General features: G+C 48.5%; 1 protein-coding gene and 1 pseudogene across 1 annotated transcript; one reads left to right on the top strand and one right to left on the bottom strand.

Moving 5' to 3' along the window:
- Window positions 1–400: 400 nt before the first annotated feature.
- On the top strand, window positions 401–5,032 carry LOC125523366 (phytyl ester synthase 1, chloroplastic-like). The gene is made up of 13 exons (XM_048688412.2): window positions 401–1,254; window positions 1,403–1,454; window positions 1,553–1,608; window positions 1,930–2,088; window positions 2,189–2,293; window positions 2,419–2,522; window positions 2,923–3,044; window positions 3,214–3,322; window positions 3,430–3,560; window positions 3,655–4,024; window positions 4,141–4,254; window positions 4,406–4,488; window positions 4,578–5,032. Exons 1-13 carry the CDS (start codon window positions 891–893, stop codon window positions 4,858–4,860), a joined length of 2,052 nt encoding a protein of 683 aa, XP_048544369.2. The 5' UTR covers window positions 401–890; the 3' UTR covers window positions 4,861–5,032.
- Window positions 5,033–5,127: 95 nt separating this feature from the next.
- Window positions 5,128–6,351, bottom strand: LOC147957770 (uncharacterized; annotated as a pseudogene).
- Window positions 6,352–14,419: the final 8,068 nt, after the last annotated feature.

The raw sequence follows: 14,419 nt of genomic DNA, 5'->3' as shown, positions 1-14,419 counted from the left end.
TTGTATTGGGATATGGTTTTGACAATAATTTTCTTACTGGCCCTCATCCTTCATGCATTAAAATCTGAAATTTATCTTCTACTGTACAGCAGAGTTTGGATCGCGGCTTGAATTGTTTCCGAAATTGGTTCAGTGTAGTGATGTGTCTAGGCAAGAATCTTCTTAGCTAGATGGTGGAAAGCCTTGTGCATTGTGGAAGGATTTATTCAAGGCAATGATATTCATGTTCTTTTTGCAGTATATCTGGAAGTGTATGACCTGTATTTTAGTTTTTGCCCCTAATAGTGATTGGTATTGTAGGTTAGGTTTCTTGGATACCGTCTCTGACTAAATTTGAAAGAATCTAAGCCTGGGCTGTTTTGGTGCAGATTACTAGATGGGAAGGTGAAGTTCTCAGAACTCTGAGGTAAAGTAGTTGGTTCGTCACAGAATTCTTGTGCGACATGGCTGCACTTTGGTGTTTTACTATGTTTGTCACCCTTTCAATTAAATCTTGATGTTCGTATGACTCTTCGGTTACCCATGATGGCAGATCTGTACTGACTATATATTAATACCTCTGTTTCCTACTGCTACAGGCATTAGGCACATAATGGACAACGAAGAGCCTACGTTAATAATCAATAGTATATTTTTGAAGGTTTTTGTGTTGAGGGAATTTTTTGTTGTTTGATAGTTAGACCGTCATCTTTGAGTATCACGAGCATTTGATCATGTAGGTGTCAAAAGTCTTTACCCATACTGACATGCCAACATCAGATCTCCACAACAATTGTTATAGCGTGGTCCTTACTGAACCGCCATGCCATGGTGTAACTCACACTCTTTGCGCCTCACTAAAATTCGGTTATTTCTATTACGCACCGGACGCATGAGTGCATGCGTGGCTCATGCTTCCTAAAGCCTCCCTTGAAACCAGGACTGGGACACTCAAAAAAGCTTCACAGCTCAATGCAGCAATGGCGACTCTTTCTCTCCCTGTGGCACACCCGCAGGTCTCCCTCTGGCGACAAGGGCGGCGGCGACTGCATGGCTTGCCAAGCTGCCAGTTCAGACACGCCGGGAGAGTGCAATCCAGCTACAGGGGACTCGAAGCTCTGTATGATGATGGGTACGGGACGGTCAAGGACCTGGACTACTTCTATCAGGCACTTGGGCAGCTGGTTGAGCATGACAGTGGGCCGCCCTGCTGGTTATGCCCCGTCGACGCCGGCTCGACAGTCGAGGATGCTCCGCTCATGCTGTATTTGCCAGGTAAACGACCGAGTATGTGTGGAAATGATGTGTCGTCGACATCTTCCTGTGTCTCTCTCTGCATCTCTTTCCAGTGTCTTGATGCCTGAATGTTTAGGTTAGTAGCACACACTGATTTCAGGTGCTGATTATGAGATTATCTTTTCAGGGGTAGATGGAATGGGGATGGGGCTCTGCATGCACCACAAGGCTCTTGGAAGGTTAGATACAAATAGAAGTTCCCTGGAAAATTTATGGCAAACCAGGAGGGCAGTTATGATACTTTAAATATATTATACACTTGTTTCTCCATTTGCAGGATATTTGAACTTAGATGCTTGCACATTCCTTTTCACGACCGCACGCCATTTGAAGGTATCAGATACCTGTGCATTAACTGATTATTTCTCTCCGAAGCATTTTGCATCTGAATTGAAAAATTGAGCTTACTGTAAGATTCAGAGTGAAAGACATCCTTTTGGCTTGAAAAGGAAAATTTCATTTCTCCCAGCGTCCACACCAAGAAGTTGCACACAGCACATGAAGTCGTGTTTAGATAATACCTTCAGGTTAACACGTGGGAAAGGCAAAAGATGCCCAAAACACATTTAAGCAGAGCCGACGTCAACTAGCCGCCTGGTCAATCATTAAATTAGAAAGATTATTTGTATGATTTTAGCTGCTTCTCTTTTTCAGAACTTGTCACAATGGTAGAAGATGTTGTGAGGGCAGAGCATTCCACTTCTCCTAATAGGCCCATCTATCTATTGGGGAATTCGTTTGGAGGATGCTTAGCTCTTGCAGTTGCTGCTCGCAATCCTCGTATTGATTTGATACTGGTACTAGTTAATCCAGGTATGCAAGAAAATCTGATGGTATGCGAGTGAACCTTCCTATTTATGAAATTTCTAATATGCATAATTTTGTTTTGTCTCGCTTTTTTCTCCTGGGAAAGCTACATCGTTTGAGAGGTCAGAAATAAAAAAGCTTCTGTCGGTTTTCAGCCCGTTATCAAACAACGCCTGTATTGCAATGACAGCTCTACTGAACTACAACATCGGTAAGTACGTGATGCATTTGTTGAACTTCAGGTTGTCTGATAATTAGCACGATATACATCTGTTTACATCTGTTCTTTAAGTTGTTAATACTTGCTTCTTCTGTTCTTCCTGATCATGAGACCAGACAACGAGGTGAACATGGCACTGAGTAGAATGCAAAGCGGGCAGCATCCGTTAGAAGCACTCATCAGATTGACAAGTAACATGTCAACTTCCCTGAAGCATACGGTTTGTACCATCGACTTTGTTACTGTTTCTATGTATCTAGTTTATCAAGAAAATACTAATTAAGGGAGAAAATAAGTTAATAAATTGTTGCCTGGATCAATCGATGCAGAAGCCAGAGGTTATTCTCTATAGAAGAAAAATACAAATTAAGGAAGAAAATAGTCTGAAAATGAATTCCTTTGCCTACTACTCCCTTCGTTCCAAAATAGATGACTCAATTTTGTACTAACTTTAGTACAAATTTAGTACAAAGTTTTAAAGTTAGTACAAAGTTGGGTCATCTATTTTGGAACGGAGGGAGTATCTTTTTTTTCTCATGTTTCTCTGGGTGATCTGTAGGTTAAGGTGGTTTCAGAATATGTGCATCTTTTAAGGAAAATATGTGTGCTTTTAATTGCAGAATATATTGGACAAACTACCAAAAGACACACTAAAATGGAAGTTGAAACTGATGAAACGGGCTGCGCAATACGCTAATTGCCGTTTACAATCAGTTACAGCAGAGGTGCTACTGCTAGCCAGGTTTGTGGCCTTAAGCTCAGTTCTCTACTTCCAATTTCATCGTTAGCCTTGCAGAATTTTGTCACATGGTAAATTCTAATGCATGATTTAGCAATGTTTCTTGTCTGAATGTGTATTTGTTGTCGTATTTTTTATCATGACTGAAGTTCTTCTCTATGCTTGCACTCAGCTGCGATGACAACTTACTTCCGAGCAAATCTGAAGCCTACAGGCTACAGAACAAAATACCTAAATCCAAAATCTTCTTCTTTGAGAAGCATGGGCACAGCTTACTGCTGGTGAGTTTTAGTTGACTTTATCAGACTGCTGTATATCTTTTGCACTGGAAGGAACAAGTCATATAGCTCGAAGGGACAATGCCGATGATGTCCATTCCAAATTTCAGGAGCATGGTGTCCATGTCTCATCCATCATCAAGTGTGCTGGTCTCTACCGCCATTCGAGGCGCTATCATCGGGTTTTCGACTACATCCCGCCATCCACAACCGAGTTAAAGGAAGTCGACAAAGCTAGCATGTAATCAAAGTCACCACCCAGCAAATCGTTAAATCATATGCCTTGAATCTTGAACACATGATTGCACGTCACATTTATGCATTGGTCAATGCAGCGACCTATTGTTCAGAACGTGCCCAGCGATGTTCTCGACGCTGGAGGACGGCACGGTGGTGCGGGGACTCGCCGGGGTGCCCGAGGACGGGCCGGTGCTGTTGGTAGGCAACCACATGCTACTAGGGATCGAGCTCATCTCTCTTGCCGCAGAGTTCATGCGGCATAAGAAGGCCGTGGTCCGTGGCATCGCTCACCCGCTGCTGTTCCCGAAGAAGACGAAGACGTGGTCGGAGGGCCACGACTTCTTTGACTTCCTCAACCTGTGGGGAGGCGTGCCCATGACCTACAAGTACATATACGAGTTGCTAGCAACCGGGGAGTTCGTGCTCCTCTATCCGGGTGGCTACAGGGAGGCACTCCACTGCAAGGTACTTGCAGAATAAAATTTGTTGATTTCATTGGTTGGATTTATTATACTCCAGAATTCTGTCAGAGTAAATTCTACCGTTGTGAACTTACTTACATTTGAACTTGTGGATTGTAGGGTGAAGAGCACAGGATTTTCTGGCCAGAACAGACTGAATTTGTTAGGATGGCAGCGCAGTGCAACGCCACAATCGTGCCATTTGGAGTCGTCGGAGAGGATGACCTCGTGAACGTAAGCCATTACTGGATTAGGTCATCCCTTGCTTAATTTGCAAGTAAACGTTCTTCGGTTCAAGTTTGGATCCATAGCCAAAGTTTATCAATCCTGAAACCTCTAGAGATTCAGAATGTAACCATCAGCTGATTTATTCTAAAAATCACAGCTGCTTTGCACATTCGACAATATCAGGAGCGCGCCCTTCGGCAAGGAGATAATGCGGGCCTACAGTAAGCATCTGAATCTCAGGTATGGTCCGCCCTGCTGCTACTAACTCCTTTTGTCAGGTCTAGTTCATAGCTACAAGGAATAACCCATCTGTCTTCTGGCTGCCGCAGGGATGCCAAGCATGAGGTGATCTTCCCGGGTGTGTGCATGAAGATCCCGGGCCGGTTCTACTACCGGTTCGGAAAGCCGATCCCAATGAGGGGGAGGCAGGACGTCCTCACCGACCGTCGGGCCGCAACGGTTCTCTATGCACACATCAAGTCGGAGGTGAAAGGCATCATCTCCTACCTGCTGGAGAAGCGGGAGGAGGACGAGTACAGGAAGATCTCGCGGAGGCTCATGTTCATGGCTTCCCAGGGCTTCAACACCCAAGTTCCGTCGTTCGATCCTTGACATACGCTAGTTGCCACATGGAATGAGAATGTCGCTACTGAATATTCATTTTTCGACCTTCGATCAGACATTTATGCAGAATAATGCTTGTAATTTGTGAAGGTTGAATTTTCAGCATTACTGTTCACAAATTAAATTCGTGTGTGCCCTCTATCGGCCATGACAAATTGTTCAGTCTAGGCAAGCTCGGATGGTGGGAGGCCATGGCAGCTGGTACTCGTACGCTGGCCCGTTGGAGTACTTGTCGCTGTCTCATGCGCCTGAACTTCATGGTGGAGAGATCGAGATGATGCCAGAGCATCCCGCCGCCCCCAGCACGACGGACCCCTCCACCACCGTGAGGATCTTCCTCGGCAGGCGCATTCGTCCACCGGAATCTTGAAGCCCCAAGATCGACTGCGGCAGCAGGATCGTCCTCTCTGCCCACTCATCACGACCGAGGTTGCTCCGTCGACCGAAGGTCCTAAGTTCGTTCCTGTACAGCAGCGCGATCCGCACCAGACCGTCGTTGCAGCGCACGGCCCTCAGCTGGGGGTCGCACCGGTACGGCAGCTGTGCCGGGAACAGGGAGGACGAGAACTCGTGGGTGCGCTTGTCGAGGGCGACGACCTCCGAGCGCATGTTGTTGGTGTTCCGGGCCGTCCAGTAGACGGCGTCCTGGGTGTTACCGGCGAGGAAGAAGAAGCCGCCCCATGGCCCAGCGTAGGGGATCCCGCCGACCCGCCAGTTGTCATCGGCGGAGGTGAACAAGCTGGTCGTGACTGCGCCCTGGTCGTACGCCGCCGCGACGATTATCCTGAAGTTCGACGGGCTGATGCCCCCGCCGTCGCCGTCGAGGAGGAAGGCCCCGAGGCAGCTCAGCTCTTGGGGAACGAAGGGTGGCCGATGACGCTGCTGCAGCGCCGCGTGGTGGGATCGCAGACGATGAGGCAGGGCCGGTAGTCGGAGTCGCCGCGGAAGCCGGGGCACCTGGTGAGGAGGAGCACTCCGCCCCGGCTGTCGGCGAGGTCCCAGCCGCGGCCGCCGCGGCTGTCCGGGAGAAAGCAGAGCGAGAAGTGCTGGGGCCACATGCCGGCGGTGTCCGCCGACGCCGAGAGGAAGAAGATGGGATTGCAACCCGGGGGGCGCGACCCATGCTTGCGCTCGTTGACCTGGTAGTGGCCGGCGATGACCGGGCGCGCGTGGAGCGAACGGAAGCGGCCGAGGAACCCGCCGCCGGCGATGACGCGGCGCCAGCGCTTGCACGCGCACGCGGCGCGGACGAGGTGGAGGGACGTGGGGAGGCGCAGGAAGATCAGCTCGAGCGCGTCGTCGGGGACGTCGTGCATCGTCGCAACCGGTGGCGCGGTGTTCTCGCCGCGGTCTACCATGGCCGCCTGCAGAATCAAAATTGGCCTCACGGCCGTGGTGTCGTCTTTCGGTGGTGGAGGCAAAACCCTAGCAAAATTTTGTCAGGCTAACATGATCTGGATGAGCAGGTGTACGTCGTCTTATCTCCAACGAGTCTTCTTTTCTATATAAAAAGAATCTGGTTTAGAGAAAGTTGGATAAAAATTGTGCTTTAACAAGCCCTGTAAACGCGAGTTTTTTTTAAGGAAAACCATCATGACGGTTTATATTTCATGTGAAAATAAGGATACATCGTTTGATAGAACGTCCATTAGAAAACCCGAAGGCTCTGACTTCCAAACAATAGTTCGAGAGGTCTCCGAATTTCTAGCCAACACATCAGCCACCATATTGGCCTCCCTAGGACAGTGATTAAAAACAATAAAACTAAAATTACAAGCTAAGAAAGTGCATTCTTCATAGATAGCCGCCATAGGTCCAAGGGAGGTTTTTTAAACGCGAGTTTCTTTTAAAGGGTGCACTATATAAACAGCCCTGCTTCTCTTCGATATCCTTTCGTAATAAACCTTCTCATAAAAGTGCCGCATTAGCGTGCTACCGCCGTACCGACCGCGTCGCTGCTTCCGACCACCGCGCTGCCGCTGCCGACCACCATCACCGCCATCGACCACCACACTGCTGCTGCCGACCATGTCGGCCCGTGGGCGTTGGAGTATTTGTCCCCGCCGCTCACGCGCCTAAACTCCATGGTAGAGAGGTCGAGGGAGACGAGGCTAGAGACTCCCGCCGTCCCAGCATGATTGTAACGCCCCGAGACCGATGTGCCAGGTGTCCTTCAGTTATTCGCTGTTGTTGCCTTGTCATTGCTTGCGTGTCATGCATCTCATATCATGTCATCATGTGCATTTCTTTTGCATACTTGTTCGTCTCATGCATCCGAGCATTTTCCCCGTTGTCCGTTTTGCAATCCAGCGCTCCTATGTCCCCCGGTGTCCTTTTCTACCTCTTTTTTCGTGTGTGGGTGTTAAACGTTCTCGGATTAGACCGAGACTTGCCATGTGGCCTTGGTTTACTATCGGTAGACCGCCTGTCAAGTTTCGTGGCATTTGGACTTCGTTTGATACTCCAACGGTTAACCGAGGGACCGAAAAGGCCTCGTGTGTGTTGCAGCCCAACACCCCTTCAATGTGGCCCAAAACCCACCTAAACCTCCTCCATCACCTAGGCCGTTTGATCACTATTGCGTGGCTGCAAACCGCACCTCATTTGGACACTCCTAGCTTCCTCTACCTATAAATAGGTGTCTCCCTCCGAATTTCCGCGCAGATCAAACCCTAGACCCGCTCCTCGCGCCGCCGGACAAAATTTTCCCACCGCTTGGACATGTCCGCCGCCGCCTTCGCCCAATCCTGAGCTGACACGTGTCCACCCGCGCCCCACTTCGCCGCCTGGCCCGTGGAGCCCATCTCCGGCCCGCCCCAGGCCGCGCCGGGCCCGAGGAGACCCGCAGCCTCGCCGCTCGCCTGATCTTCGCCGGACCTCGCCGGATCTTCGCCGGACCTCGCCGTCAACGCCGCCGCCTCGCGCTCCACCGCGCGCCGCTTGCCGCCAGGTCGCCGGCCCCGTCGCGCCCTCTCCTTCCCCCTCTTCCTGCCTGCCTCACCTCTCTCTCCCTCTCCCGCAGGGGTCCCTGCCATGGCCGTCCCGCCGTCGCCGTTACCAGATCCCGCTTCCATGGACGTCACCGTCGACCACCGTGGCCAGATCCGGGATCCCCGTGCCCGGATCTGCCCGTTTCCGGCGCCTCCCGCGCGTCCCCGGCCTTCGCAGCTTCGCCGGAGTTCCTATGCGCCGCCGCCGCCCCTGCCATGGGCGTCACTCTTCTGTTCGGGCGGGAGGAGGAGGACGAGCGCCCTCTCGGGCCCCGCTCGTTCTCTCGTGGGCTCGCAGCTCCTTCCGGCCCAGCAGCGCCGGTCTCCCAGGCCTGGCCGTCCTTCCTCGTCCTGGGCCGAGCCCATTGGGTGAGCACCCTATTCCCCGCCTGTGCGCCGTTTAGTTATCTAGCCCTTGCATGTTTTTTTCCTGAAAACTGCCAAGTCCCAGAATCCATACTTTTTCATGCATAATTCATCAGCTCATAACTCTGCAACCGTTGCTCCAATTCGTGCGTGTAGCATATCGAAATGTTCGTCTCGACGAGTACTCCATTTCATCTCATTGCATCATTTTCATTTGAGCTCATCTTGATGCCCGAAATGCTGTTGGAAGAGGGCTATGTGATGTTAGTTTCAGATCCGTATCAGCATTTGCACTTTTGTCATTTTTGCCATGATTAATGTGTGCATGCTATGATTCTGAGCTCTACATGTGTCTTGTAGTATGCCATGCCATCTTTACAGGGGTGTATGCCATCTATTTTTGTGATTTCTGTAGTGACTAGCACAAGCATGCAAAATAGCCTACTTAATGTTGCCGATTTCAGGGACTTAGAAATATTTTAAGTCCTTGTCCTGTTATTATTTTTATGCCATGTGTTCATGTTGCTACCGAGAGATCTATGCCTCTTTGAGCATGATCAGTAAGGATGTTTTGTAGATAATGTTGTGCTCTATACAACCATGTATTTGTTTGCAATTATGGAGCACCCTAGCTTGACTCAATCGAACTCTACTTTTGCTATAAAATGTTCCTGGCAGATTGTTATCGTGTTTGGCAATTTTGCCGAGCTTGTTGTTGTTGATCCGTGCATGCTATATTGTTGTTATTGCCATGTCCAGCTTCTATGCCATGTCTACTTGCTGGGTGTATACTTAGTTTATCATGCAATGCCTCATAGTGAGTGCATCGAGCTCGTAAACATGCCTATTTGATGTCTGTTTTGCCATGCTTCAGTTTTTCACTAAGTCTGAATCTGTTATCGTTAATTGCTATGTTCACATGCTTGCAATTGTATTTTCTGATCCCTTTTGGCTTATGGTCAATAATGGACTTTTGTTGTGTGCTTTGAGTAGCTTCATGCCATGCCTTGCTTTGCCATGATATGTTCCTATAGCATGTAGTTATCGTGCTCTAAAGATTTCTTCTTGATGTTAAATTCCTGACTTGTTGTTAATTTCAGTAAGTCTGTAACCTGTTATCATTTGCACTTTTGCCATGCTTGTTTGAACCTGTTAATAGGTGATTTAGCCGTAGCTCAGTGTTCATCTTTTGTCAAGCATCTTGAGTGGATCCCTTCCATGTATTTTGTTGCTATGTTTGAGTGCAGTAGCTTATTTATCTTGATGCATTTAGTTGGCTATGTGCTATTAATCGCAGATCGGTGCCATATTTGTTTTGCTTGCCATTTCCAAACCATGCATCCGATTCCGGTGATCTTTATATCGATTTCAACCGAAATCAACTCCTCTTTCCAGTGGCACGCTTGGTTTTCCAAGTTGAGGCCAGGTTCAATCATTCCTTTCCGAATCATGCATATGCATCGCATATCGCATCCCGCATCTCATGACATGTTTTGCATCATGTTGTTTGTGCATTGCACGTGGTTGATTGTGTCTCCCTTTGCTTGTGTTCTTGCTTTGGGTAGAGCCGGGAGTCGAGTACGTGATCGAGGAGCCCGTTGAGTACGTTTTTGAGGATCAAATTTTTCGTCTTCTCAGAGAACTTTGCAGGCAAGATGACCATACCCTCGAAATCACTTCTATCTTTGCTTGCTAGTTGCTCGCTCTTTTGCTATGCCTATGCTGCGATACCTACCACTTGCTTATCATGCCTCCCATATTGCTAAGCCAAGCCTCTAACCCACCTTTTCCTAGCAAACCATTGTTTGGCTATGTTACCGCTTTGCTCAGCCCCTCTTATAGCGTTGTTAGTTGCAGGTGAAGATGGAGTTTGTTCCATGTTGGAACATGTATATTTGTTGGGATATCACAATATCTCTTATTTAATTAATGCATCTATATATTTGGTAAAGGGTGGAAGGCTCGGCCTTATGCCTGGTGTTTTGTTCCACTCTTGCCGCCCTAGTTTCCGTCATATCGGTATTATGTTCCCGGATTTTGCATTCCTTACACGGTTGGGTTATAATGGGAACCCCTTGACAGTTCGTCTTGAATAAAAACTCCTGCAGCAATGCCCAACATTGGTTTTACCATTCGTCACCTAGCCTTTTCTTTCCCTTGGGTAGGCCTGCCCAAGGGTCATCTTTATTTAAAACCCCCCCTGGGCCAGTGCTCCTCTGAGTGTTGGTCCAAACTAGAGCCCTGTGCAGCGCCCCCTCGGGGAAACTCGAGGTTTGATTTTAGTTATACGGAGCGCTCATCTGAGTGTGCCTTGAGAACGAGATATGTGCAGCTCCTATCGGGATTTGTCGGCACAGCGGGTGGTCTTGCTGGTCTTGTTTTACCATTGTCAAATGTCTTGTAACCGGGATTCCGAGCCTGATCGGATCTTCCTGGGAGAAGGAATATCCTTCGTTGACCGTGAGAGCTTGTGATGGGCTAAGTTGGGACACCACTGCAGGGATTTGAACTTTCGAAAACCGTGCCCGCTGTTATGGGCAGATGGGAATTTGTTAATGTCCGGTTGTAGAAAACCTGAAACTTCTCTTAATTAAAATGCACCAACCGCGTGTGTAGCCGTGATGGTCTCTTTCCGGCGGAGTCCGGAAAGTGAACACGGTGTTGGAGTTATGCTTGACGTAGGTTGTTCTAGGATCACTTCTTGATCATAGTTTTTCGATCGTGCTTTGCCTTCTCTTCTCGCTCTCATTTGCGTATGTTAGCCACCATATATGCTAGTGCTTGCTGCAGCTCCACCTCACATATCCTTTCCCTACCTATAAGCTTAAATAGTCTTGATCGCGATGGTGTGAGATTGTTGAGTCCCTGTGACTCACAGATACTTCCAAAACCAGTTTGCAGGTGCCGATGATACCGTGCAGGTGACGCAACCGAGCTCATGGAGGAGCTTGATGAAAACCTTATTTTTTGTTGTTTCGCTTCCTTTTGATCAGTAGTGGAGCCCAGTTGGGACAATCAGGGATCTGTGTAGCATTTGGGGTAGTCTTATTTCATTTTGGGTTCCGTAGTCGGACCTTGTTTGTATCTGGATGATGTAATGCTTTATTCATGTATTGTGTGAAGTGGCGATTGTAAGCCAACTATGTATCTCTTTCCCTTATGTATTACATGGGTTGTGTGAAGATTACCTCACTTGCGACATTGCTTACAACGCGGTTATGCCTCTAAGTCGTGCTTCGACACGTGGGAGATATAGCCGCATCGTGTGCGTTACAATGATGGACCCCTCCACCACCGCGAGGATCTTTCTCGCCAAATGTAGTTCACCGGTTTTAACCATGTCGTATGATACGCATGTCATGTCTTGTGAACACGATCATACTGCAGCACTCTCGCAAATTAAAACAACTAATGATACATAAATTGAAAATGCTAACAATGCATATGCCCTTATAAGTGGAAAGTTTCAGTGGTATACAACATTGATTTCACTTTCGTTGAAACTTGATTCAATTTGAAACATTGCAGTACACACAAACTTAGTAACCTTCCAGTCACATAATTTTGAATGCATTGCAAACATTAAGCGAACATAGTTGAATTTCTTCCAAAATTGTCGCACTGCGACACCCTCCGATACAACACCTAATAGTATAAACTATTATAACAAACTAATATAGCCATATGGCCACGGTCACCGTGTAGTTTTGTCCATGTTCATGGTCATCGTGTAGTTGTTTCCACGGCCATGGTCACTGCCTAGTAGCGGCCACGACCACGGCCATGCCGCCCGCCATTGACATGGACGTCGATCCATCCATGTCCAGCACCACGACCGGCGCCATCACCACGCCCGCCCAAAAAAATGTCATACAATGCGGCATCAGCAGCCTCGGCCCAATGCAGAATTTTTCCACATCCATCTGCTCGTCCTCCGCCTCAATTGCGCTAAGCGCGGGCGCAGGCGCTGGCACGGGAACGTGTGCGAGCGCGGGTGTGTCCATCAGCGCAGCCTCCACCTCCATCAGAGCATCCTCCTCCAGTGCCTTGTCCATCTCTGCCCACAAGGGGGCCAGAGGATCCTCTCCTGCTCCTTCTCAACGATGTCAAAATACAAGACTAGGGGGTGCACCATGGACGAGGTGTTTGTGCTGGATTGGAGATGGCAATGGTGTGAGAGAAGGGACAACTGCTATCTTATAGCCTGCAGCAGGCGAGCTTGACATTAAGGAGAAGATGGTTGAATAGGCGGCCGCTGGCAAGAAAATGTGTTTTATGAGGATAGGTAACATGTAGGCCGATAAATAGTTATTCCCCACATAGATCACTAATTTGCTGCGACGACCCATTAATGTATGTTGGAGTGATGATCTTGGTATGTAACAAACAAGTTACAAAATTATATGAAATGCCAACAGAGATGATACAGAATAAAGATAGCCTGGTGACATAACACAGTAAGTAGGTTGAAGAGCAACCTTCATGTTCACTTAATGATCACTATGCGCTGCACTTTCAAAGTTCTCCACCAACAGCATATTCCATGTCAATGGCAAGGTGCGACGGGTTAAACAAACATGTTCTTGATTGATACATAAAATAAGACTATTATAGCAACTCCATTCAGTTTTATGTATTGGACAAAATTTGCTAAATTTTAAATAGTAATAATGACTGGCACATTTATTTCAAAAATAGTGGTCATTTGTGCTTTTTGGAGTGTACACATACTGACAAGTAGGTCAGAGTTCATATTTCAGAACCTTCAAAAGTTTCACTAATCTAATGTACTCCCTCCGTTCCAAAATAGATGACTCAACTTTATGGGAGTAAGTAACAACCATCAAACTTAGCAAACAAGTGCCAAGTCAGGATTTCAGTAATTTTACCTCCTAGAATGATGCGATATTATGGTGCCACCGTAACCGGTGATTGCTAATCTGCAAGCACACAAACAAACCCCAAAACCGCCCAACAACAAAAATCTAGAGTAATAGTCATCACACTTCCATTACGGATTTCCGTAAATTTACCTCCTAGAATCATACGATGATATGGTGCCACTGCAACCGGTGCTTGCTAATCACAAGCACACAAACAAACCCCAAAACCATCCATCCAACAAAAAAAATCTGTAGTAATAGTCATCACACTTCCACTAATTAAGGATTAATCCATCACCTAGGACCTCCCAACTTCACCGGAATCATCAACGAGCAAACTCCAAAACTAAGCACATATGAAAGGAGCTGAAAACCACAACATATACCTTCTAGCCCTGCTTGATATACTTCACGATGCCCTGTATAGCCTCCTGTGTCCGTGTTTGCCCGCCACGAGACACTGACATTGTCATCGGCATTTGCATCCAACACTTACCTCATGGTTGGGAGCTGAGGGACAAACGGGAAGGGACAAAGGAGACATATGGATCAGCACCCAGGACGCGACACGAGAAGACTAGACAACGGCGCTGCTAGCATCCCCATGGTGGATATCGCTGCCTTCCAGGCCGCCTGCGGGGACGGTACCCTTGCCACGCGACCGGTTCTAAATTTCGAGTGGGTTATACACATCCGGATGCATACATGACACGTAGCCACCACAATCTCAAAGCACACATCCAAAGATGCTGCGTCGGTAGTGGGGGGCAGTGCCGTGGCCACATGTGGGTGGTGAACGCGGTGGAGCCCGGCTTCAGCGTGGTCGACAGCCTCCTCCACCTCGGCTCCTCGCGCCATGGTACCGCCATCAACCGTGGCCGACGTGAGGCCGGCGACGTCCTCCAACTGCAGCGCGCGGTAAGGTCCCGAGTAGCCGTCCGCCATGGCCAGGGGTCTAGCGGAAGCACAGTAGGCAGCAGCAGATCACCAAGGCCCAAAGGTAGATAAGCGCTCGAAGAAGGTCCCTAGCCAGGCGTTGTTCGGTTCAGTTTTTCGTTCCCCTCGCATCTCAACCATCTCCAGAGTCGAACACACGCATACACAAACAATATCATCGTTGCATCGTGCTATGCATCCCCTGCTTGAGCTGCACCGCCATAGTGCCACATAGCGCTACAATGCCCAAGCGGCTTGCTTCCCTCCTCTGGCCTCCCTGCTCCGTACTTCCTCCGCCCATTCCGCCTGATGGCTGGTCCACCTTTGCGCGACTGTGCCATGCCACCGTTACCTTCTCCCGGGCCAGTCCTA

The sequence above is a fragment of the Triticum urartu genome, chromosome 7A, assembly GCF_056163025.1.
Source record: "Triticum urartu cultivar PI428250 chromosome 7A, HENAU_Tu73, whole genome shotgun sequence".
In the NCBI taxonomy this organism is placed as follows: domain Eukaryota; kingdom Viridiplantae; phylum Streptophyta; class Magnoliopsida; order Poales; family Poaceae; genus Triticum; species Triticum urartu.
The sequence above is the reverse complement of the archived record's forward strand: the minus strand, read 5'-3'. Positions and strand labels throughout refer to the sequence as shown.

Excerpts from the sequence above, each read along its gene's own strand:
- LOC125523366 (XM_048688412.2), top strand. The coding sequence starts at position 891 with ATGCTTCCTAAAGCCTCCCTTGAAACCAGGACTGGGACACTCAAAAAA. Across the intron at positions 1,255-1,402 it reads GCTCATGCTGTATTTGCCAG|GGGTAGATGGAATGGGGATG; the intron begins GTAAACGACCGA and ends TTATCTTTTCAG. Across the intron at positions 4,255-4,405 it reads GAGAGGATGACCTCGTGAAC|CTGCTTTGCACATTCGACAA; the intron begins GTAAGCCATTAC and ends TAAAAATCACAG.